The sequence below is a fragment of the Plectropomus leopardus genome, chromosome 4 (assembly GCF_026936395.1).
Source record: "Plectropomus leopardus strain MGB_pleo_1.0 chromosome 4, ASM2693639v1, whole genome shotgun sequence".
Classification (NCBI taxonomy): Eukaryota; Metazoa; Chordata; class Actinopteri; order Perciformes; family Serranidae; genus Plectropomus; species Plectropomus leopardus.
The window spans coordinates 6,815,450-6,839,289 of NC_142179.1; the positions used below are offsets into that span (position 1 = coordinate 6,815,450).

Consider the following 23,840-nt stretch of genomic DNA (forward strand, 5'->3'; position numbering starts at 1 on the left):
TTTTGCATCATTCTATGCTATGGCGTGTTTTCACGCTATTTTATGCTGTTTTGAGGTGTTTTCAGTCATTTTTGAACATGTCATATTTTGACATTTTTGCCATACTATAGCCTTGCCTTTTGGGTCATTTTTGGACATGCATAATTTGGGTGTTTTGGCTGTTTTTGCATCATTCTATGCTATGGCGTGTTTCGGCACGCTATTTTATGCTGTTTTGAGGTGTTTTCAGTCATTTTTGGAACATGTCATATTTTGACATTTTTGCCATACTATAGCCTTGCCTTTTGGGTCATTTTTTGGACATGCATAATTTGGGTGTTTTTGGCTGTTTTTGCATCATTCTATGCTATGGCGTGTTTCGGCACGCTATTTTATGCTGTTTTGAGGTGTTTTCAGTCATTTTTGGAACATGTCATATTTTGACATTTTTGCCATACTATAGCCTTGCCTTTTGGGTCATTTTTTGGACATGCATAATTTGGGTGTTTTTGACTGTTTTTGCATCATTCTATGCTATGGCGTGTTTGCACGCTTATTTTATGCTGTTTTGAGGTGTTTTCAGTCATTTTTGGAACATGTCATATTTTGACATTTTTGCCATACTATAGCCTTGCCTTTTGGGTCATTTTTTGGACATGCATAATTTTGGTGTTTTTGGCTGTTTTTGCATCATTCTATGCTATGGCGTGTTTCGGCACGCTATTTTATGCTGTTGTGAGGTGTTTTCAGTCATTTTGGAACATGTCATATTTTGACATTTTGCCATACTATAGCCTTGCCTTTTGGGTCATTTTTTGGACATGCATAATTTTGGTGTTTTTGGCTGTTTTTGCATCATTCTATGCTATGGCGTGTTTCGGCACGCTATTTTATGCTGTTTTGAGGTGTTTTCAGTCATTTTTGGAACATGTCATATTTTGACATTTTTGCCATACTATAGCCTTGCCTTTTGGGTCATTTTTTGGACATGCATAATTTTGTTGTTTTTGGCTGTTTTTGCACCATTCTATGCTATGGCGTGTTTCGGCACGCTATTTTATGCTGTTTTGAGGTGTTTTCAGTCATTTTTGGAACATGTCATATTTTGACATTTTTGCCATACTATAGCCTTACCTTTTTGGTCATTTTTGGACATGCATATTTTGGGTGTTTTTGGCTGTTTTTGCATCATTCTATGCTATGGCGTGTTTCGGCACGCTATTTTATGCTGTTTTGAGGTGTTTTCAGTCATTTTTGGAACATGTCATATTTTGACATTTTTGCCATACTATAGCCTTGCCTTTTGGGTCATTTTTTGGACATGCATAATTTTGGTGTTTTTGACTGTTTTTGCATCATTCTATGCTATGGCGTGTTTCGGCACGCTATTTTATGCTGTTTTGAGGTGTTTTCAGTCATTTTTGGAACATGTCATATTTTGACATTTTTGCCATACTATAGCCTTGCCTTTTGGGTCATTTTTTGGACATGCATAATTTTGGTGTTTTTGACTGTTTTTGCATCATTCTATGCTATGGGCGTGTTTCGGCACGATATTACGTGCTGTTTTGAGGTGTTTTCAGTCATTTTTGGAAGATGTCATATTTTGACATTTTTGCCATACTATAGCCTTGCCTTTTGGGTCATTTTTTGGACATGCATAATTTGGGTGTTTTTGGCTGTTTTTGCATCATTCTATGCTATGGCGTGTTTCGGCACGCTATTTTATGCTGTTTTGAGGTGTTTTCAGTCATTTTTGGAACATGTCATATTTTGACATTTTTGCCATACTATAGCCTTGCCTTTTGGGTCATTTTTTGGACATGCATAATTTGGGTGTTTTGGCTGTTTTGCATCTTTCTATGCTATGGCGTGTTTCGGCACGCTATTTTATGCTGTTTTGAGGTGTTTTCAGTCATTTTTGGAACATGTCATATTTTGACATTTTTGCCATACTATAGCCTTGCCTTTTGGGTCATTTTTTGGACATGCATAATTTTGTTGTTTTTATTGTTTTTGCATCATTCTATGCTATGGCGTGTTTCGCACGCTATTTTATGCTGTTTTGAGGTGTTTTCAGTCATTTTTGGAACATGTCATATTTTGACATTTTGCCATACTATAGCCTTGCCTTTTGGGTCATTTTTTGGACATGCATAATTTGGGTGTTTTTGGCTGTTTTGCATCATTCTATGCTATGGGCGTGTTTCGGCACGCTATTTTATGCTGTTTTGAGGTGTTTTCAGTCATTTTTGGAACATGTCATATTTTGACATTTTTGCCATACTATAGCCTTGCCTTTTGGGTCATTTTTTGGACATGCATAATTTGGGTGTTTTTGACTGTTTTTGCATCATTCTATGCTATGGCGTGTTTCGGCACGCTATTTTATGCTGTTTTGAGGTGTTTTCAGTCATTTTTGGAAGATGTCATATTTTGACATTTTTGCCATACTATAGCCTTACCTTTTGGGTCATTTTTTGACATGCATAATTTTGTTGTTTTTGGCTGTTTTTGCACCATTCTATGCTATGAGCGTGTTTCTGACACGCTTATTATGCTGTTTTGAGGTGTTTTCAGTCATTTTTGGAACATGTCATATTTTGACATTTTTGCCATACTATAGCCTTGCCTTTTGGGTCATTTTTGACATGCATAATTTTGGTGTTTTTGGCTGTTTTGCATCATTCTATGCTATGTCGTGTTTCGGCACGCTATTTTATGCTGTTGTGAGTTGTTTTCAGTCATTTTTGGAACATGTCATATTTTGACATTTTTGCCATACTATAGCCTTGCCTTTTGGGTCATTTTTTGGACATGCATAATTTGGGTGTTTTTGGCTGTTTTTGCATCATTCTATGCTATATGGCGTGTTTCGGCACGATATTACGTGCTGTTTTGAGGTGTTTTCAGTCATTTTTGGAACATGTCATATTTTGACATTTTTGCCATACTATAGCCTTGCCTTTTGGGTCATTTTTTGGACATGCATAATTTGGGTGTTTTTGGCTGTTTTTGCATCATTCTATGCTATGGCGTGTTTCGGCACGCTATTTTATGCTGTTTTGAGGTGTTTTCAGTCATTTTTGGAACCTGTCATATTTTGACATTTTGCCATACTATAGCCTTGCCTTTTGGGTCATTTTTTGGACATGCATAATTTGGGTGTTTTTGGCTGTTTTTGCATCATTCTATGCTATGGCGTGTTTGACGCTATTTTATGCTGTTTTGAGGTGTTTTCAGTCATTTTTGGAACATGTCATATTTTGACATTTTGCCATACTATAGCCTTGCCTTTTGGGTCATTTTTGGACATGCATAATTTTGGTGTTTTGACTGTTTTTGCATCATTCTATGCTATGGCGTGTTTGACACGCTATTTTACGTGTTGTTTGAGGTGTTTTCAGTCATTTTTGGATGTTGTCATATTTTGACATTTTTGCCATACTATAGCCTTGCCTTTTGGGTCATTTTTTGGACATGCATAATTTGGGTGTTTTTGGCTGTTTTGCATCATTTTATGCTATGGCGTGTTTCGCACGCTATTTTATGCTGTTTTGAGGTGTTTTCAGTCATTTTGGAACATGTCATATTTTGACATTTTGCCATACTATAGCCTTGCCTTTTGGGTCATTTTTTGGACATGCATAATTTGGGTGTTTTTGGCTGTTTTGCATCATTCTATGCTATGGCGTGTTTCGGCACGCTATTTTATGCTGTTTTGAGGTGTTTTCAGTCATTTTTGGAACATGTCATATTTTGACATTTTTGCCATACTATAGCCTTGCCTTTTGGGTCATTTTTTGGACATGCATAATTTGGGTGTTTTTGACTGTTTTTGCATCATTCTATGCTATGGCGTGTTTCGGCACGCTATTTTATGCTGTTTTGAGGTGTTTTCAGTCATTTTTGGAACATGTCATATTTTGACATTTTTGCCATACTATAGCCTTGCCTTTTGGGTCATTTTTTGGACATGCATAATTTGGGTGTTTTTGACTGTTTTTGCATCATTCTATGCTATGGCGTGTTTCGGCACGCTATTTTATGCTGTTTTGAGGTGTTTTCAGTCATTTTTGGAACATGTCATATTTTGACATTTTTGCCATACTATAGCCTTGCCTTTTTTTGTCATTTTTTGGACATGCATAATTTGGGTGTTTTTGGCTGTTTTTGCATCATTCTATGCTATGGCGTGTTTCGCACGCTATTTTATGCTGTTTTGAGGTGTTTTCAGTCATTTTTGGAACATGTCATATTTTGACATTTTGCCATACTATAGCCTTGCCTTTTGGGTCATTTTTGGACATGCATAATTTGGGTGTTTTTGGCTGTTTTTGCATCATTCTATGCTATGGCGTGTTTCGGCACGCTATTTTATGCTGTTTTGAGGTGTTTTCAGTCATTTTTGAACATGTCATATTTTGACATTTTGCCATACTATAGCCTTGCCTTTTGGGTCATTTTTGGACATGCATAATTTGGGTGTTTTTGGCTGTTTTTGCATCATTCTATGCTATGGGCGTGTTTCGGCACGCTATTTTATGCTGTTTTGAGTTGTTTTCAGTCATTTTTGGAACATGTCATATTTTGACATTTTTGCCATACTATAGCCTTACCTTTTCAGTCATTTTTTGGACATGCATAATTTGGGTGTTTTTGACTGTTTTTGCATCATTCTATGCTATGGCGTGTTTCGGCACGCTATTTTATGCTGTTTTGAGGTGTTTTCAGTCATTTTTGGAAGATGTCATATTTTGACATTTTTGCCATACTATAGCCTTGCCTTTTCGGTCATTTTTTGGACATGCATAATTTTGGTGTTTTTGGCTGTTTTTGCATCATTCTATGCTATGGCGTGTTTCGGCACGCTATTTTATGCTGTTTTGAGGTGTTTTCATTCATTTTAGGAAGGCGTCATATTTTGACATTTTTGCCATACTATAGCCTTTTGGGTCATTTTTTGGACATGCATAATTTTGGTGTTTTTGACTGTTTTTGCATCATTCTATGCTATGTCGTGTTTCGGCACGCTATTTTATGCTGTTTTGTGGTGTTTTCAGTCATTTTTGGAACATGTCATATTTTGACATTTTGCCATACTATAGCCTTGCCTTTTGGGTCATTTTTTGGACATGCATAATTTGGGTGTTTTTGACTGTTTTTGCATCATTCTATGCTATGGCGTGTTTCGGCACGATATTACGTGCTGTTTTGAGGTGTTTTCAGTCATTTTTGGAAGATGTCATATTTTGACATTTTTGCCATACTATAGCCTTGCCTTTTGGGTCATTTTTTGGACATGCATAATTTGGGTGTTTTTGACTGTTTTTGCATCATTCTATGCTATGGCGTGTTTGCACGCGCTTATTTTGTGCTGTTTTGAGGTGTTTTCAGTCATTTTTGGAACATGTCATATTTTGACATTTTTGCCATACTATAGCCTTGCCTTTTGGGTCATTTTTTGGACATGCATAATGTTGGTGTTTTTGCCTGTTTTTGCATCATTCTATGCTATGGCGTGTTTCGGCACGCTATTTTATGCTGTTTTGAGGTGTTTTCAGTCATTTTTGGAACGTGTCATATTTTGACATTTTTGCCATACTATAGCCTTGCCTTTTGGGTCATTTTTTGGACATGCATAATTTGGGTGTTTTTGGCTGTTTTTGCATCATTCTATGCTATGGCGTGTTTTGGCACGCTATTTTATGCTGTTTTGAGGTGTTTTCAGTCATTTTGGAAGATGTCATATTTTGACATTTTGCCATACTATAGCCTTGCCTTTTGGGTCATTTTTGGACATGCATAATTTTGTTGTTTTTGGCTGTTTTGCATCATTCTATGCTATGGCGTGTTTGACACGCTATTTTATGCTGTTTTGAGGTGTTTTCAGTCATTTTTGGAACATGTCATATTTTGACATTTTGCCATACTATAGCCTTGCCTTTTGGGTCATTTTTGGACATGCATAATTTTGGTGTTTTTGGCTGTTTTGCATCATTCTATGCTATGGCGTGTTTGACACGCTATTTCGTGCTGTTTTGAGGTGTTTTCAGTCATTTTTGGAACATGTCATATTTTGACATTTTTGCCATACTATAGCCTTGCCTTTTGGGTCATTTTTTGGACATGCATAATTTTGGTGTTTTTGACTGTTTTTGCATCATTCTATGCTATGGGCGTGTTTCGGCACGCTATTACGTGTTGTTTTGAGGTGTTTTCAGTCATTTTTGGAAGATGTCATATTTTGACATTTTTGCCATACTATAGCCTTGCCTTTTCAGTCATTTTTTGGACATGCATAATTTGGGTGTTTTTGGCTGTTTTTGCATCATTCTATGCTATGGCGTGTTTCGGCACGCTATTTTATGCTGTTTTGAGGTGTTTTCAGTCATTTTTGGAACATGTCATATTTTGACATTTTTGCCATACTATAGCCTTGCCTTTTGGGTCATTTTTTGGACATGCATAATTTTGGTGTTTTTGCCTGTTTTTGCATCATTCTATGCTATGGCGTGTTTCGGCACGCTATTTTATGCTGTTTTGAGGTGTTTTCAGTCATTTTGGAACATGTCATATTTTGACATTTTGCCATACTATAGCCTTGCCTTTTGGATCATTTTTGGACATGCATAATTTGGGTGTTTTTGGCTGTTTTGCATCATTCTATGCTATGGCGTGTTTCGGCACGCTATTTTATGCTGTTTTGAGGTGTTTTCAGTCATTTTTGGAACGTGTCATATTTTGACATTTTTGCCATACTATAGCCTTGCCTTTTGGGTCATTTTTTGGACATGCATAATTTGGGTGTTTTTGACTGTTTTTGCATCATTCTATGCTATGGCGTGTTTCGGCACGATATTTTATGCTGTTTTGAGGTGTTTTCAGTCATTTTTGGAAGATGTCATATTTTGACATTTTTGCCATACTATAGCCTTGCCTTTTCGGTCATTTTTTGGACATGCATAATTTTGGTGTTTTTGGCTGTTTTTGCACCATTCTATGCTATGGCGTGTTTCGGCACGCTATTGCGTGCTGTTTTGAGGTGTTTTCAGTCATTTTTGGGACATGTCATATTTTGACATTTTTGCCATACTATAGCCTTGCCTTTTGGGTCATTTTTTGGACATGCATAATTTTGGTGTTTTTGACTGTGTTTACATCATTCTATGCTATGTCGTGTTTCGGCACGCTATTTTATGCTGTTTTGAGGTGTTTTCAGTCATTTTTGGAACATGTCATATTTTGACATTTTTGCCATACTATAGCCTTGCCTTTTGGGTCATTTTTTGGACATGCATAATTTTGGTGTTTTTGACTGTTTTGCATCATTCTATGCTATGGCGTGTTTCGCACGATATTTCGTGCTGTTTTGAGGTGTTTTCAGTCATTTTTGGAAGATGTCATATTTTGACATTTTTGCCATACTATAGCCTTGCCTTTTGGGTCATTTTTTGGACATGCATAATTTGGGTGTTTTTGGCTGTTTTTGCATCATTCTATGCTATGGCGTGTTTCGGCACGCTATTTTATGCTGTTTTGAGGTGTTTTCAGTCATTTTTGGAACATGTCATATTTTGACATTTTTGCCATACTATAGCCTTGCCTTTTGGGTCATTTTTTGGACATGCATAATGTTGGTGTTTTTGCCTGTTTTTGCATCATTCTATGCTATGGCGTGTTTCGGCACGCTATTTTATGCTGTTGTGAGGTGTTTTCAGTCATTTTTGGAACGTGTCATATTTTGACATTTTTGCCATACTATAGCCTTGCCTTTTGGGTCATTTTTTGGACATGCATAATTTGGGTGTTTTTGGCTGTTTTTGCATCACTCTTTGCTATGGCGTGTTTCGGCACGCTATTGCGTGCTGTTTTGAGGTGTTTTCAGTCATTTTTGGAAGATGTCATATTTTGACATTTTTGCCATACTATAGCCTTGCCTTTTGGGTCATTTTTTGGACATGCATAATTTTGTTGTTTAATGGCTGTTTTTGCACCATTCTATGCTATGGCGTGTTTCGGCACGCTATCTTATGCCGTTTCGAGGTGTTTTCAGTCATTTTGGAACATGTCATATTTTGACATTTTTGCCATACTATAGCCTTGCCTTTTGGGTCATTTTTTGGACATGCATAATTTTGGTGTTTTTGGCTGTTTTTGCATCACTCTTTGCTATGGCGTGTTTCGGCACGCTATTGCGTGCTGTTTTGAGGTGTTTTCAGTCATTTTTGGAACATGTCATATTTTGACATTTTTGCCATACTATAGCCTTGCCTTTTGGGTCATTTTTTGGACATGCATAATTTGGGTGTTTTTGACTGTTTTTGCATCATTCTATGCTATGGCGTGTTTCGGCACGATATTACGTGCTGTTTTGAGGTGTTTTCAGTCATTTTTGGAAGATGTCATATTTTGACATTTTTGCCATACTATAGCCTTACCTTTTTGGTCATTTTTTGGACATGCATAATTTTGGTGTTTTTGGCTGTTTTGCATCATTCTATGCTATGGCGTGTTTCGCACGCTATTTTATGCTGTTTTGAGGTGTTTTCAGTCATTTTTGAACATGTCATATTTTGACATTTTTGCCATACTATAGCCTTGCCTTTTGGGTCATTTTTGGACATGCATAATGTTGGTGTTTTTGCCTGTTTTGCATCATTCTATGCTATGGCGTGTTTCGCACGCTATTGCGTGCTGTTTTGAGGTGTTTTCAGTCATTTTGGAACATGTCATATTTTGACATTTTGCCATACTATAGCCTTGCCTTTTGGATCATTTTTGGACATGCATAATTTGGGTGTTTTTGGCTGTTTTTGCATCATTCTATGCTATGGCGTGTTTCGCACGCTATTTTATGCTGTTTTGAGGTGTTTTCAGTCATTTTTTGGAACATGTCATATTTTTGACATTTTGCCATACTACTATGTACTTGCACCTTTTAGGTGTCATTTTTTGGACATGCATAATTTGGGTGTTTTGACTGTTTTTTGCATCATTCTATGCTATAGGCGTGTTTGTCCGGCATGCGCTGTGCGTATATTGTATTGAGTCGTGTTTTCAGTCATTTTTTGGAGCGTGTCATATTTTTGACATTTTTGCCATACTTATAGCCTTGCCTTTTAGGGTCATTTTTTGGACATGCATAATTTGGGTGTTTTGGCTGTTTTGCGTCATTTCTATGCTATAGTGAAATGTTTTGACCGCTATTTTATACTGTTTTGAGGTGTTTTTCAGTCATTTTTTGGAACATGTCATATTTTGACATTTTTGCCATACTATATGCCTTACTTGCTGGATCATTTTTTTGGACATGCATAATTTGGGGTGTTTTTGGCTGTTTTTGCATCATTCTATTACTATATAGTGTTGTACGGCCTATTTATACTGTTGTGAGAGTTGTTTTCAGTCATTTTTGGGAACATGTGTCATATTTTGACATTTTTGCCATACTATATTATGCCTTGCCTTTTAGGTCATTTTTTGGACATGCATAATGTTAGGTGTTTTTGGCCTGTTTTTGCATCATTCTATGCTATGTGGCGTGTTTAAACCGCAGCTATTTTATGTCACCTGTTTTGTAGTGTTTTTCAGTCATTTTTTGGAACATAATCATATTTTGACATTTTGCCATACTATAGCCTTGCCACTTTTCGGTCATTTTTGGACATGCATAATTTGGGTGTTGTTTTGGCTGTTTTTTGCATCATTCTATGCTATAAGTGTTTAATGCCACGCTATTGTGCATGCGTGCTATTGAGTGTTTTCAGTCATTTTGGAACGTGTGTCATATTTGTTGTATTTTGCCATACTATAGCCTTGCCTTTTGGGTCCATTTTTTGGACATACATGTCTTGTTGTTTTTCCTTTTTTTGCATCATTCTGTATGCTATGGCGATGTTTAAACGCAGCTATTTTATGCTGTTGTGAGTTGTTTTCAGTCATGTTTTAGGAACTTATGTATATTTTGACATTTTGCCATACTAGCCTTACCTTTTTTCGGTCATTTTTGGACATGCATAATTTTGTTGTTTTGGCTGTTTTGCACCATTCTATGCTATGGCGTGTTTAAATACTTCAATGTGATGCTGTTTTGTGAGAGTGTTTTCAGTCATTTTTGGAACATGTCATATTTGTTGACATTTGCCAATACCCCCTATATGCCTTGCGCTTTTGGGATCATTTTTTGGACATGCATAATTTTGGGTTGTTTTGGCTTTTGTTTTGCATCATTCTATGCTATTAAGTGTTTGACGCGCTATTTTTATGCTGTTGAGTTGTTTTCCAGTCATTTTGGAACATGTCATGTTTTGACTTGTTTGCCATACCCCTATAGCCTTGCCTTTTCGGTCATTTTTTGGACATACCATAATTTTGGTGTTTTTTGGCCTGTTTTGCATCATTCTATGCATATGGCGTGTTTGACAGCCGCATGCATTCTTGCTAATTGTGAGAATATTTTCAGTGTCATTTTTGGAACATATGTCATACTTTTGACATTTTTGCCATACTATAGCCTTGCCTTTTGGATCATTTTTGGACATGCATAATTTTGGGTTGTTTTTGGCTGTTTTGCATCATTCTATGCTATGGGCGTGTTTGACTGCGCATATTTTATGCTGTTTTGAGGTTGTTTTCAGTACATTTTGGAACATGTCATATTTTGACATTTTTGCCATACTATAGCCTTGCCTTTTTGGGTCATTTTTTGGACATGCATAATATTTGGTGTTTTGGCCTGTTTTGCATCATTCTGTATGCTATGGCGTGTTTGTGCAGCTATTTTTTATGCCTGTTAATGTGAGGGTGTTTTCAGTCATTTTTGGAACATGTCATATTTTGACATTTTTGCCATGTCTATAATACTTGCCTTTTCGGATCCATTTTTGGACATGCCATAATAATTGGGTGTTTTTGGCTGTTTTTGCATCATTTCTATGCTATGGCGTGTTTGTGCAGCTATTTATATGCTGTTGTGAGTTGTTTTCAGTCATTTTTGGAGGCGTATCATGTATTTTGACATTTTGCCATATCTATAGCCTTGCTTTTCGGTCATTTTTTTTTGGACATGCATAATTATTGGTGTTTTGGCCTGTTTTGCCATTCTATGCTATGGCGTGTTTAAACCGCTATTGCATTCTGCTGTTTAGCAAGGAGTGTTTTCCAGTCATTTTTGGAACATGTCATATTTTTGACATTTTGCCCATACCTGTATAGCCTTGCCTTTTCGGATCATTTTTGGACATACATAATTTTGGGTTGTTTTGGCTGTTTTTGCATCATTCTATGCTATGGGCGTGTTTTGGCCACGCTATTTTATGCTATTTTGAGGTGTTTTCAGTCATTTTTTGGAACATGTGTATTTTGACATTTTTGTCATATATAGCCGCACCTTTTGGGATCATTTTGGACATGCCATAATGTTGGGTGTTTTTGCCTTTTTTGCATCATTCTATGCTATGGCGTGTTCGGCCGCAGCTATTTTATGCTGTTGTGAGGTGTTTTCAGTCATTTTGGAACATGTCATATTTTTGACATTTTTGCCATACCTGTACCTTTTCGGTCATTTTTGGACATGCATAATTTTGAGTTGTTTTGGCTGTTTTGCATCATTCTATGCTGTATGGCGTGTTCGGCCACGCTATTAGCCCGTGAGCCTGAGTGTTTTGAGGGCATAGTCATTTTGGAACATGTCATATTTTGACATTTTGCCATACTATAGCCTTGCCTTTTGCGGATCATTTTTTGGACATGCCATAATTTTGGGTGTTTTTTGGCTGTTTTGCATCATTCTAACCTTATTAACTTCCATGACAGCTGTATTCTTATGCTGCTATTGTGAGGTGTTTTCCAGTCATTTTTTGGAGCCATGTGTCATATTTTGACATTTTGCCATACCTATGGCACCTTGCCTTTTGGGTCATTTTGGACCATGCATAATTTGGGTTGTTTTGGCATTTTTTTGCATCATTCTATGCTATGGCGTGTTTGACATGCTATTAATAGATGCTGTTAAGTGTTTTTCAGTCATTTTTTGGAACATGTCATATTTGACATTTTGACATACTATATTGCTTACCTTTTGGGATCATTTTTTGGACATGCATGGTGGTGTTTTTGGCTGTTTTGCATCATTCTATGCTATGGCGTGTTTCCGGCCACGCTATTTTCTGCTGTTGTGAGGTGTTTTCAGTCATGGTTTTGGGACCTTTGATATATTTTGACATTTTGCCATACTATATGCCTTTTCGGTCATTTTTTAGGACATACATAATTTTGTTGTTTTTGGCTGTTTGCACCATTCTGTACTATGGCGTGTTTGACCGCTATTGCGTCTTTGTTTTGAGGTGTTTTCAGTCATTTTGGAAGATGTCATATTTGACATTTTGCCATACTATAGCCTTGCCTTTTAGGTCATTTTGGACATACATAATTTGGTGTTTGACTGTTTTGCATCATTCTATGCTATAGGCGTGTCTGATTATGCTGACATCCCAGTTGGTTTTCGGACATTTATGACACGACATTTTTTGCCATGCACAACCTTGCCTTTTAAGCCCAAGTCAGAGTCAAGTCCACGTCAACCAATTTTATTTACAGAGCCCATGTATCACAAAACATGGTTTGCCTCAGTGGGCTTTAAAGAACATCCCTTTGCCTTTGACCCTCACATCATCCAGGAAAACTCTGAAAAGGGATGTAGCAGGGGAAAACAAGGAAGAAACCTTCCAGAGTAAGCGGAACGAGGATGCAATGAGGGATCCTTTACCAGAATGGGCGGCGATGCAATAGATGTAAATGACCAAATGAAATACAATCATTACAAAAAGGAAACAGAAGAGAGAGGAGGGAGAGGGAGAGAGGTTGAGAGGCGAGAAGGAGGCACAGCAATGGTAGAAACAGATGCATGTCATATTACAATAATGATAGGTGTGAAATCATTGTTGCACTCTATAATGATGTTGAGGTAATGATAACAGTCTTATACACATGTTGATAGGGAGGTGTCAAAATGAAGATCCACAACATCCGCGCCAGGAAAACAACAGTCCATGAATCTCCATGATCAAGCAGAGGCACAGTATCAAGTGCACAACCACAAGCCTTGAAGCACAGCCAAAACGGTCGCAGCATCAACACAATATCACCACAGTCGAGGCACAGTCAAGGTTACAGCCAGGATCCAGGGGAAACTAAAAGAGCAAAGGGAACAGGAGATGCTCGAGGAGAACAACAAGGATTAAGTAGTGCAATTCAACAGACCCAGGCTCCGTTATCCAGCGAGCCCCAGGTGATGAACAGTACCATAGCTATCACAGATAAGAGCTAAGCCCAGCTAAACTACTGAGGCTAAGCTAAGCTTGCTAATTTTAATTTTTTGGACATGCATAAATTTGGTGTTTTTGACTGGTTTTGTATCATTCTATGCTATATAGGCGTGTTGTGCAACTATTTTATGCTTTGTTTTGGAGGTTTTTTGAATGATGCAAAAACGATCAATACTTACAAGTATGCATGTCCAAACGACAAAAAAACAAGGCTATAGTATAGCAAAAATGTCAAAATGTAATTTATGGCAAAACAACTGAAAACACCTTGGTAACATAAAGTAACATGCTGAAAGCAACTTACCATGATAAGCTGATCAGCTAGTGTCAAAACGAAACATAGCATCAATGATGCAGTGATCAAAAATACCCCAATGGCAGAATGTCAAAACAGGTATTTTGCAATGAAACCCAAGTGTTTATTCAAAATACATAAATAAGTATTAAAAACAGCCCAAATTGTGCAGGCAAAGGTATTGCATGGCATGGGATGAAACGAGCTAGAAACACGCCTCAAACAACATAAAATGGCTGATGCAGAAACATATAGCATGGGAATGAGTGGGCGATCAAAAACACCCAAAATTATGCGTGTCCAAAATGGCTGAAAAAGGCAAGGCTATAATATGTTTCAAAGTGGCCCATGGTCTGAGTCAAAACATCAAAACTTAGCGTGTGCATGTTGCGGAAAGGAAGTGCAAAACGACACAAATGCATGTCAAATATGGTGTGAAAATGACATCTTCAAAATGACGTGTGAGATGCGTAAAATGAGCCATGTAAACAGCCAAAACAAAAATTATGCATGTACCTCAAAACAGGGACCTGAATGGCGTTTGGGCTAATTGTGCCAGCATGAGATGATTAAAACAGTCAAAAACGAGAGTGTGCATGTCAAAGTGGCTGAAGGCCAGGAAACATGACTGAAAAATTTCATAAAAATGGGCTAAAAAAAGTGAAACCATATAGCATAGAATGATGCAAAAACAGTCAAAAACACCCATTATGCATCAAAAATGATTAAGGCAAGGCTATAGTATATGGCAAAATGTCAAAATGGTATGACATCTTCAAAACATGACTGAAAACACCTCAAAATAACCCTTAATAGCGTGTCGAAATACTGCATCATAGCATATGAAATGCAAAACAGTCAAAACACCCAAATTATAACATACATGACTGAAAAGCGTAAGGCTATAGTATGGCAAAATGTCAAAATGCTGAAGCATGTTCAAAATGACTGAAAACAACTCAAAAACAACCGCATAAAATAGCGATGCAGAAATGCATATAGCATAGAATAGATGCAATTTAAACAGTCAAAGCACCCAAATTATGCATGTCAAAAATGACCCAAAAAGCAAAGGCTATAGTATAGCAAAAATGTCTAAAATATGACATGTATCCAAAAATGACTAAACAAAACCTCAAAACAACACAAATATAGCGGTTGCGAAACAACATCATAACAAATAAAAACAATAAAAACAGCTTAAATTATGCATGTCAAAAATGGACCTGAAAAGGTAAAGGGCTATAGTATGGCAAAAAATGTAAAATATGTAACATCTTCCAAAATGACTGAAAACACCTCAAAACATGCCGTAATACTGGTGCCCGAAACACTCCTTAGCATAAGAGAATGATGCAAAAAACAGTCAAAAACACCCAAATTAACATGTCCATAGCCAACCCAAATGACTGAAAGAGTGAGCTATAGTACTGGCAAAATGTCAAGAGCGCATATGACATGTTCAAAATGACTAGAAACAACCTCAAAACAACATAAATAGCGTGCGAAACATACGCCATAGCATCAGAATGATTAAAAAAAGCAATAAAAAAACCAAATTATGCATCATGTCAAAAATGTTACCGGCAAAGGCTATGAAGTATGCGCAGCAAAATGTCAAAATATGACATGTTCCAAAATGACTTTAAACACCTCAAAACAGCATACGTAATATGGCATGCGAAACACATCATAAGAATGATAAAAATCAATTAAACACCAAAATTATGCATGCGTATCCAAAAAATGACCAGTAAAGGCAGGCTATAGTGGCAAAAATGTCAAATATGTAACATGTTCCAAAATATTCAAAAACACCTCAAACAGCACGTAAAATATCGTGCCGAAACGCATCAGCATAGAATGATGCACAAAACAGTCAAAAACGTACCCAAATTATGCATGTCGAAAAATGACCCGAAAAGAAACTGGGAAGCTATAGTATAGCAAAATGTCAAAATGATGGTGTATCCAATGAAAAACAACTGAAAACAACATCAAAACAGCATAAAATAAGCGTGCCCGAAACCGCCATAGCATGGGCGATAATGCAAAACGATCAAAAACACCAAATTATGCATGTCCAAAAAATGACCCATTAAAGGCAAGGCTATAGTATGGCAAAAAATGTCAAAATGAGCATGTTCAAAAATGACTAAGAAAACACCTCAAAACATAGCCGTAATATCGTGCTGAAACAACATATAGCAAAAGTGATGTAAAACAGCCAAAAACACCAAAATTATGCATGTCCAAAAATGACCGAAGAGAGTAAAAGGCTATAGTATGGCAAAAATGTCAAATATGCTGACATGTTCAAAATGACTGAAAACACCTCAAAAACGCAATAAATTGCCAGGCATCTATAGCATAGAATGATGCAAAACCAGTCAAAACACGCCAAATTATGCATGTCAAAATGACCCAAAGAGCAAAGGCTAGTATGTGGCAAAATGTCAAAATATGACATCTTCCAAAAATGACTGTTACAACTCAAAACAGCACGCTTAAATAAGCGTGCGAAACAACCATAACATAGAATGATACAAAACAGTGATCAAAACACCCTTAGAATGCATGTCATATTAAAATGACCCAAAAAGCAAAGCTATAGTATATAGCAAAAATGTCAAAATGTTATGGTATCTCTGAAAAACAACTGAAAACACCTCAAAACATACCTTAATAATTGCGTGCGAAACACACCTTATCATAACATAGATATTAAAGTACAGTCAAAAGCACCAAAATTATGCATATTGTCAAAAAATGAAAGCCCAAAAAGAGCAGGCTATGGTATGGCAAAAATGTCAAAATATGACATGTTTCCAAAAAAATGACTAAGAAAACACCTCAAACAGCACGCCAATAAGCGTTACTTGAAACACTGCTCATAGCATAGAATGATGCAAAAACAGTCAAAACACCCAAATTATGCATGTCAGAAAATGACCAAGGCAAACGAAGCTATAGTATGGCAAAATGTCAAAATATGGTAATATCTGAAAAACAACTTCAAAACACCTCAAAAACAGCACATAAAATAATGCGTGCAGGAAAACACACGCATAACATAGAATGATGCAAAACATCATTAAAAACACCCGGAAATTATGCATGTCCAAAATATGGCTGAAAAGAAACCGAGGCTATAGTATGTAAAAATGTCAAAATGACATGTTCCAAAAATGACAAACACTCAAAACAATACGTAATATGTAAAACACACTCGCATAGCAAAGAGTGATGTAAAAGCAATAAAACACCCAAGTACATGTCAAAAATGACCCGAAAAGGTAAAGGCTATAGTATGGCAAAATGTATCAAGGCACTGACATGTTCCAAAAATGACTGAAAACACCTCAAAGCAACAGCATAAAAATAAGCATGCCCGAATGCGCATCATAACATGAATGATCACCAAAACATGATCAAAGCAACACCGTTATGCATGTCCAAAAAATGACCCGAAAAGGCAAAGGCTATAGTATGGCAAAAATGTCAAAATATGGTATGTCTGAAAATGACAACTGAAAACACCTCAAAACAGCCGCATAAAGTAGCATGCCCGAAACAACATAGCATAGAATGATGCAAAACAGTCAAAAACACCCAAATTAATGCATGTCAAAAAATGTTACCCAGGCAAGGCTATGGTATGGCAAAAATGTCAAAATATGACAATCTTCCAAAATGACTGAAAACACCTCAAAACATGCGCAATAAATGTCGTGCGAACACCGCATATAACATAGAATAGTAAAAACAGTCTAAAAAACACCAAATTATGCATGTCAAAAAATGACTGAAAAGATGAGCTATATAGTATGGCAAAAAGTAATAAAATGTAATATGTTCAAAAATTTAAACACCTCAAGCATTACGCAATAAGCGTTACGAATACTATCATATAGAATGATGATAGTCAAAACACCCCAGAGTGTACATGTCAAAAATGACCAAAAAAATGACTATAGTATGGCAAAAATGTCAAATATGGTATATCCTGAAAACAGCTAAACACCTCAAAACAACGCAAAATAGTGCCGAAACACACCCATAGCATAGAATGATGAAAACAGTCAAAAACACAGTATGCATGTCAAAATGGCTGAAAAGGCAGAAAGGGCTATAGTATGGCAAAATGTCAAAATGTGACGTATTCCAAAATGACTGAAAACACCTCAAGGCATACGTAATATAATTTAAAACCATATAGCAAGGTAAGTGTAAAACAATAAAAACACCCCAATTATGCATGTCCAAGTAAAGGTAAAAGGCTATAATTATGGCAAAAATGTAAAATATGACATGTTAGTATTTGAAAACACCTCAAACAACATAAAATAGCATGCAGTACGCCATAACATAGAATGATTAAAAACAATAAAAAACAAGATTATGTATCCAAAAAATGACCGAAAGGCAAGGCTATAGTATAGCCATTCATCAAATATGGTATATCTGAAAAACAACTGAAAACACCCTCAAAACAGCATAAAGTAGCATTGAAACCATATAGCATGAGATGAATGCAAAACAGTCAAAACACCCAAATTATGCATGTCCGAAATGACCAAAAACAGGCTATAGTATGGCAAGAAATATCAAATATGACATCTTCAAAATGACTGAAAATACCTCAAACAACCGCGTAATGTCGTGCGAGAAACCGCATCATAGCATAGAGACCAGTGCAAAACAGTAAAAAACACCCAAATTATGCATGTCCAAAAAATGGCTGAAAAGGCAAGGCTATAGTATGGCAAAAATGTCAAAATATGACATGTTCCAAAAATGACTGAAAACACCTCAAAACAGCACGTAATATCGTGCCGAAACACGCCATAGCAAAGAGTGATGTAAAAACAGCCAAAAACACCAAAATTATGCATGTCCAAAAAATGACCGAAAAGGTAAGGCTATAGTATGGCAAAAATGTCAAAATATGACATGTTCCAAAAATGACTGAAAACACCTCAAAACAGCATAAAATAGCGTGCGAAACACGCCATAGCATAGAATGATGCAAAACAGTCAAAAACACCCAAATTATGCATGTCCAAAAAATGACCCAAAAGGCAAGGCTATAGTATGGCAAAATGTCAAAATATGACATGTTCCAAAAATGACTGAAAACACCTCAAAACAGCATAAAATAGCGTGTCAAACACGCCATAGCATAGAATGATGCAAAACAGTCAAAACACCCAAATTATGCATGTCCAAAATGACCCAAAAGGCAAGGCTATAGTATGGCAAAATGTCAAAATATGACATGTCTGAAAAATGACTGAAAACACCTCAAAACAGCACAAAGTAGCATGCCGAAACACGCCATAGCATAGAATGATGCAAAAACAGTCAAAAACACCCAAATTATGCATGTCCAAAAAATGACCCAAAAGGCAAGGCTATAGTATGGCAAAAATGTCAAAATATGACATGTTCCAAAAATGACTGAAAACACCTCAAAACAGCACGCAATAGCGTGCCGAAACACGCCATAGCATAGAATGATGCAAAAACAGTCAAAAACACCCAAATTATGCATGTCCAAAAAATGACCCAAAAGGCAAGGCTATAGTATGGCAAAAATGTCAAAATATGACATCTTCCAAAAATGACTGAAAACACCTCAAAACAGCAGAAAATAGCGTGCAAACACGCCATAGCATAGAATGATGCAAAACAGTCAAAAAACACCAAATTATGCATGTCCAAAAAATGACCCAAAAGGCAAGGCTATAGTATGGCAAAAATGTCAAAATATGACATGTTCCAAAAATGACTGAAAACACCTCAAAACAGCATAAAATAGCGTGCCGAAACACGCCATAGCATAGAATGATGCAAAAACAGTCAAAAACACCCAAATTATGCATGTCCAAAAAATGACCCAAAAGGCAAGGCTATAGTATGGCAAAAATGTCAAAATATGACATGTTCCAAAAATGACTGAAAACACCTCAAAACAGCACGTAATATCGCGTTAAACACGCCATAGCATAGAATGATGCAAAAACAGTCAAAAACACCCAAATTATGCATGTCCAAAAAATGGCTGAAAAGGCAAGGCTATAGTATGGCAAAAATGTCAAAATATGACATGTTCCAAAAATGACTGAAAACACCTCAAAACAGCACGTAATATCGTGCCGAAACACGCCATAGCATAGAATGATGCAAAAACAGTCAAAAACACCCAAATTATGCATGTCCAAAAAATGACCCAAAAGGCAAGGCTATAGTATGGCAAAAATGTCAAAATATGACATGTTCCAAAAATGACTGAAAACACCTCAAAACAGCATAAAATAGCGTGCCGAAACACGCCATAGCATAGAATGATGCAAAAACAGTCAAAAACACCCAAATTATGCATGTCCAAAAAATGACCCAAAAGGCAAGGCTATAGTATGGCAAAAATGTCAAAATATGGTATGTCTGAAAAACAACTGAAAACACCTCAAAACAGCATAAAATAGCGTGCCGAAACACGCCATAGCATAGAATGATGCAAAAACAGGCAAAAACACCCAAATTATGCATGTCCAAAAAATGACCCAAAAGGCAAGGCTATAGTATGGCAAAAATGTCAAAATATGACATGTTCCAAAAATGACTGAAAACACCTCAAAACAGCACGCAATAGCGTGCCGAAACACGCCATAGCATAGAATGATGCAAAAACAGTCAAAAACACCCAAATTATGCATGTCCAAAAAATGACCCAAAAGGCAAGGCTATAGTATGGCAAAAATGTCAAAATATGGTATGTCTGAAAAACAACTGAAAACACCTCAAAACAGCATAAAATAGCGTGCCGAAACACGCCATAGCATAGAATGATGCAAAAACAGTCAAAAACACCCAAATTATGCATGTCCAAAAAATGGCTGAAAAGGCAAGGCTATAGTATGGCAAAAATGTCAAAATATGACATGTTCCAAAAATGACTGAAAACACCTCAAAACAGCACGTAATATCGTGCCGAAACACGCCATAGCAAAGAGTGATGTAAAAACAGCCAAAAACACCAAAATTATGCATGTCCAAAAAATGACCGAAAAGGTAAGGCTATAGTATGGCAAAAATGTCAAAATATGACATGTTCCAAAAATGACTGAAAACACCTCAAAACAGCACGCAATAGCGTGCCGAAACACGCCATAGCAAAGAGTGATGTAAAAACAGCCAAAAACACCAAAATTATGCATGTCCAAAAAATGACCCAAAAGGCAAGGCTATAGTATGGCAAAAATGTCAAAATATGACATGTTCCAAAAATGACTGAAAACACCTCAAAACAGCACGTAATATCGTGCCGAAACACGCCATAGCATAGAATGATGCAAAAACAGTCAAAAACACCCAAATTATGCATGTCCAAAAAATGACCCAAAAGGCAAGGCTATAGTATGGCAAAAATGTCAAAATATGACATGTTCCAAAAATGACTGAAAACACCTCAAAACAGCACGTAATATCGTGCCGAAACACGCCATAGCATAGAATGATGCAAAAACAGTCAAAAACACCCAAATTATGCATGTCCAAAAAATGACCCAAAAGGCAAGGCTATAGTATGGCAAAAATGTCAAAATATGGTATGTCTGAAAAACAACTGAAAACACCTCAAAACAGCACAAAATAGCGTGCCGAAACACGCCATAGCATAGAATGATGCAAAAACAGTCAAAAACACCCAAATTATGCATGTCCAAAAAATGACCGAAAAGGCAAGGCTATAGTATGGCAAAATGTCAAAATATGACATGTTCCAAAATGACTGAAAACACCTCAAAACAGCACGTAATATCGCGTCAAACACGCCATAGCATAGAATGATGCAAAACAGCCAAAAACACCAAAATTATGCATGTCCAAAAAATGACCCAAAAGGCAAGGCTATAGTATGGCAAAAATGTCAAAATATGACATGTTCCAAAAATGACTGAAAACACCTCAAAACAGCATAAAATAGCATGCCGAAACACGCCATAGCATAGAATGATGCAAAAACAGCCAAAAAAACCAAGATTATGCATGTCCAAAAAATGACCGAAAAGGCAAGGCTATAGTATGGCAAAAATGTCAAAATATGGTATGTCTGAAAAACAACTGAAAACACCTCAAAACAGCATAAAGTAGCATGCCGAAACACGCCATAGCATAGAATGATGCAAAAACAGTCAAAAACACCCAAATTATGCATGTCCAAAAAATGACCCAAAAGGCAAGGCTATAGTATGGCAAAAATGTCAAAATATGACATGTTCCAAAAATGACTGAAAACACCTCAAAACAGCATAAAATAGCATGCCGAAACACGCCATAGCATAGAATGATGCAAAAACAGTCAAAAACACCCAAATTATGCATGTCCAAAAAATGACCCAAAAGGCAAGGCTATAGTATGGCAAAAATGTCAAAATATGGTATGTCTGAAAAACAACTGAAAACACCTCAAAACAGCATAAATAGCATGCCGAAACATGCCATAGCATAGAATGATGCAAAAACAGCCAAAAACATCAAAATTATGCAAATTTTGGACATGCAAAATTTTGGTGTTTTTGGCTGTTTTTGCATCATTCTATGCTATGGCGTGTTTCGGCATGCTATTTATGCTGTTTTGAGGTGTTTTCAGTCATTTTTGGAACGTGTCATATTTTGACATTCTTGCGTTTTTTTGTTATTTTTTGGACATGCATAATTTTGGTGTTTTCGGCAGTTATTGCATCATTCTATGCTATGGCGTTTCTCGACACGTTATTTATGCCGTTTCAAGAGTTTTTTGTTTTTTTTGGGACATGTCATATTTTGACATTTTTGCCATACTATAGCCTTGCCTTTTCTGTCATTTTTTGGACATGCACAATTTTGGTGTTTTTGGCTGTATCTGCATCATTCTTTTTTGATGACATTTTGGGAAATGTCAAACTTTGACTTTTTTGCTGTACTACATTGTCCTTTTTGGCCATTTCTTCGAAATGCTATACTATTATGTGTCTCGACATGGTATTTTTGATAATCTCAATTTATGTTGTCTTCAGCCCTTTTTAGACACATTATAAGTTGATACTAAGTAAATATGTAAACAATATTTGTGTAATATGTAATGTTACCTGTTTTGTCAGCCTTTTTTCCCACTGAAGTCAACCAAAAATCCCATGTTTGCCTGAAGAGAGAGAGAGAGAGAGACAAAGTGAGAGAGAGACCAGATGGCACCTAAGGCCATGCAGTGCACGGAGTTTGGGAATGTCGTGCTCCTCACTTGAGCTGATGATGTGATTTGAAACTGCGGTTTGAGTTAAGATAGGCTGCCCTCAGCGGCATGGAGGAAAAAAGGCAATTAAGCTGTTTGAATAACTTTAAACTTGCCGATCGCTCGGATACTCAGCAGGCCAGAGTCATTTCAGTGGATCAGTGTGGAGACGGTGGTGAGATGCAAAAGGACATAGAACTGCGGACTCATGCCTGCAACCAAATCAGAACCGTGATGATATACAGTACAGTATCACCCCTGCCCCGTGTGATAATACTTAAGTACAGTATGTCGTCCAAAACAGCACAAAAATGTCACAGAACGAATAAAGAATGTGTAAAATTCAAAGGTAAATGTGATGAAAGTATTTTCTACATACCTGCCACTGTGACCGCCCGTCATGCGGCAGCTGCTCTGGTGCTTCTGGAAGGACTCACCAATGAGATAAAGCCTGGGGAAAGTTTTAGAAATCATTGATTAGAAACCAGCATTATCTCAGTCCAACATGAGAAATGATCTGAACACATGTATGTGCATTACCTTGACTTTGGATGCAGTGTTGGTGAGTTTTTTTTCTCTTTTTCCTCTGCAGGAGGAGTTCAAATGTCTGATTGAGGATGCAGGTTTCTACTGTGTGAATTACTACAACCTTACCGGCGGAGTTGTGGCTCTTCACTCCGGTTTCAAACTGTGAGATGGCATCTTGACACCTGTGAGAGAAGCAAAAAGACTGGCTCCATGTTTCAGGCTTTTTCGCCTGTCTGCAGTTATCAAACATTAACTGGGTTTCAGAGCATAAATCCTCAGAATGACAGGAATTCAGCTCTGTGGATATTTTCTGATTGACATTTACTGCTAAACATTTTACTTAAGAGTGAGAACCATGTCACTGTATGTGTGCGGTCACTGTTAACACTGGTAGGTGAATAAAAATATTTAAGTGCAGTTACATTTGGATATTTTTTTT

The 23,840-nt window shown here is 36.8% G+C and overlaps 1 protein-coding gene across 1 annotated transcript in view; it reads left to right on the plus strand.

Annotated features, from left to right (window-relative positions):
* The window catches only part of coq5 (coenzyme Q5, methyltransferase), a 40,443-nt gene extending 16,625 nt beyond the window's left edge, over window positions 1-23,818 (plus strand). The window contains exon 7 of the mRNA XM_088076443.1: window positions 23,466-23,818. Coding sequence (XP_087932569.1) covers window positions 23,466-23,567 — 102 coding nt within the window. The 3' untranslated portion in view covers window positions 23,568-23,818. The remainder of the gene's footprint in view (window positions 1-23,465) is intronic.
* The last annotated feature ends 22 nt before the right edge of the window (window positions 23,819-23,840 follow it).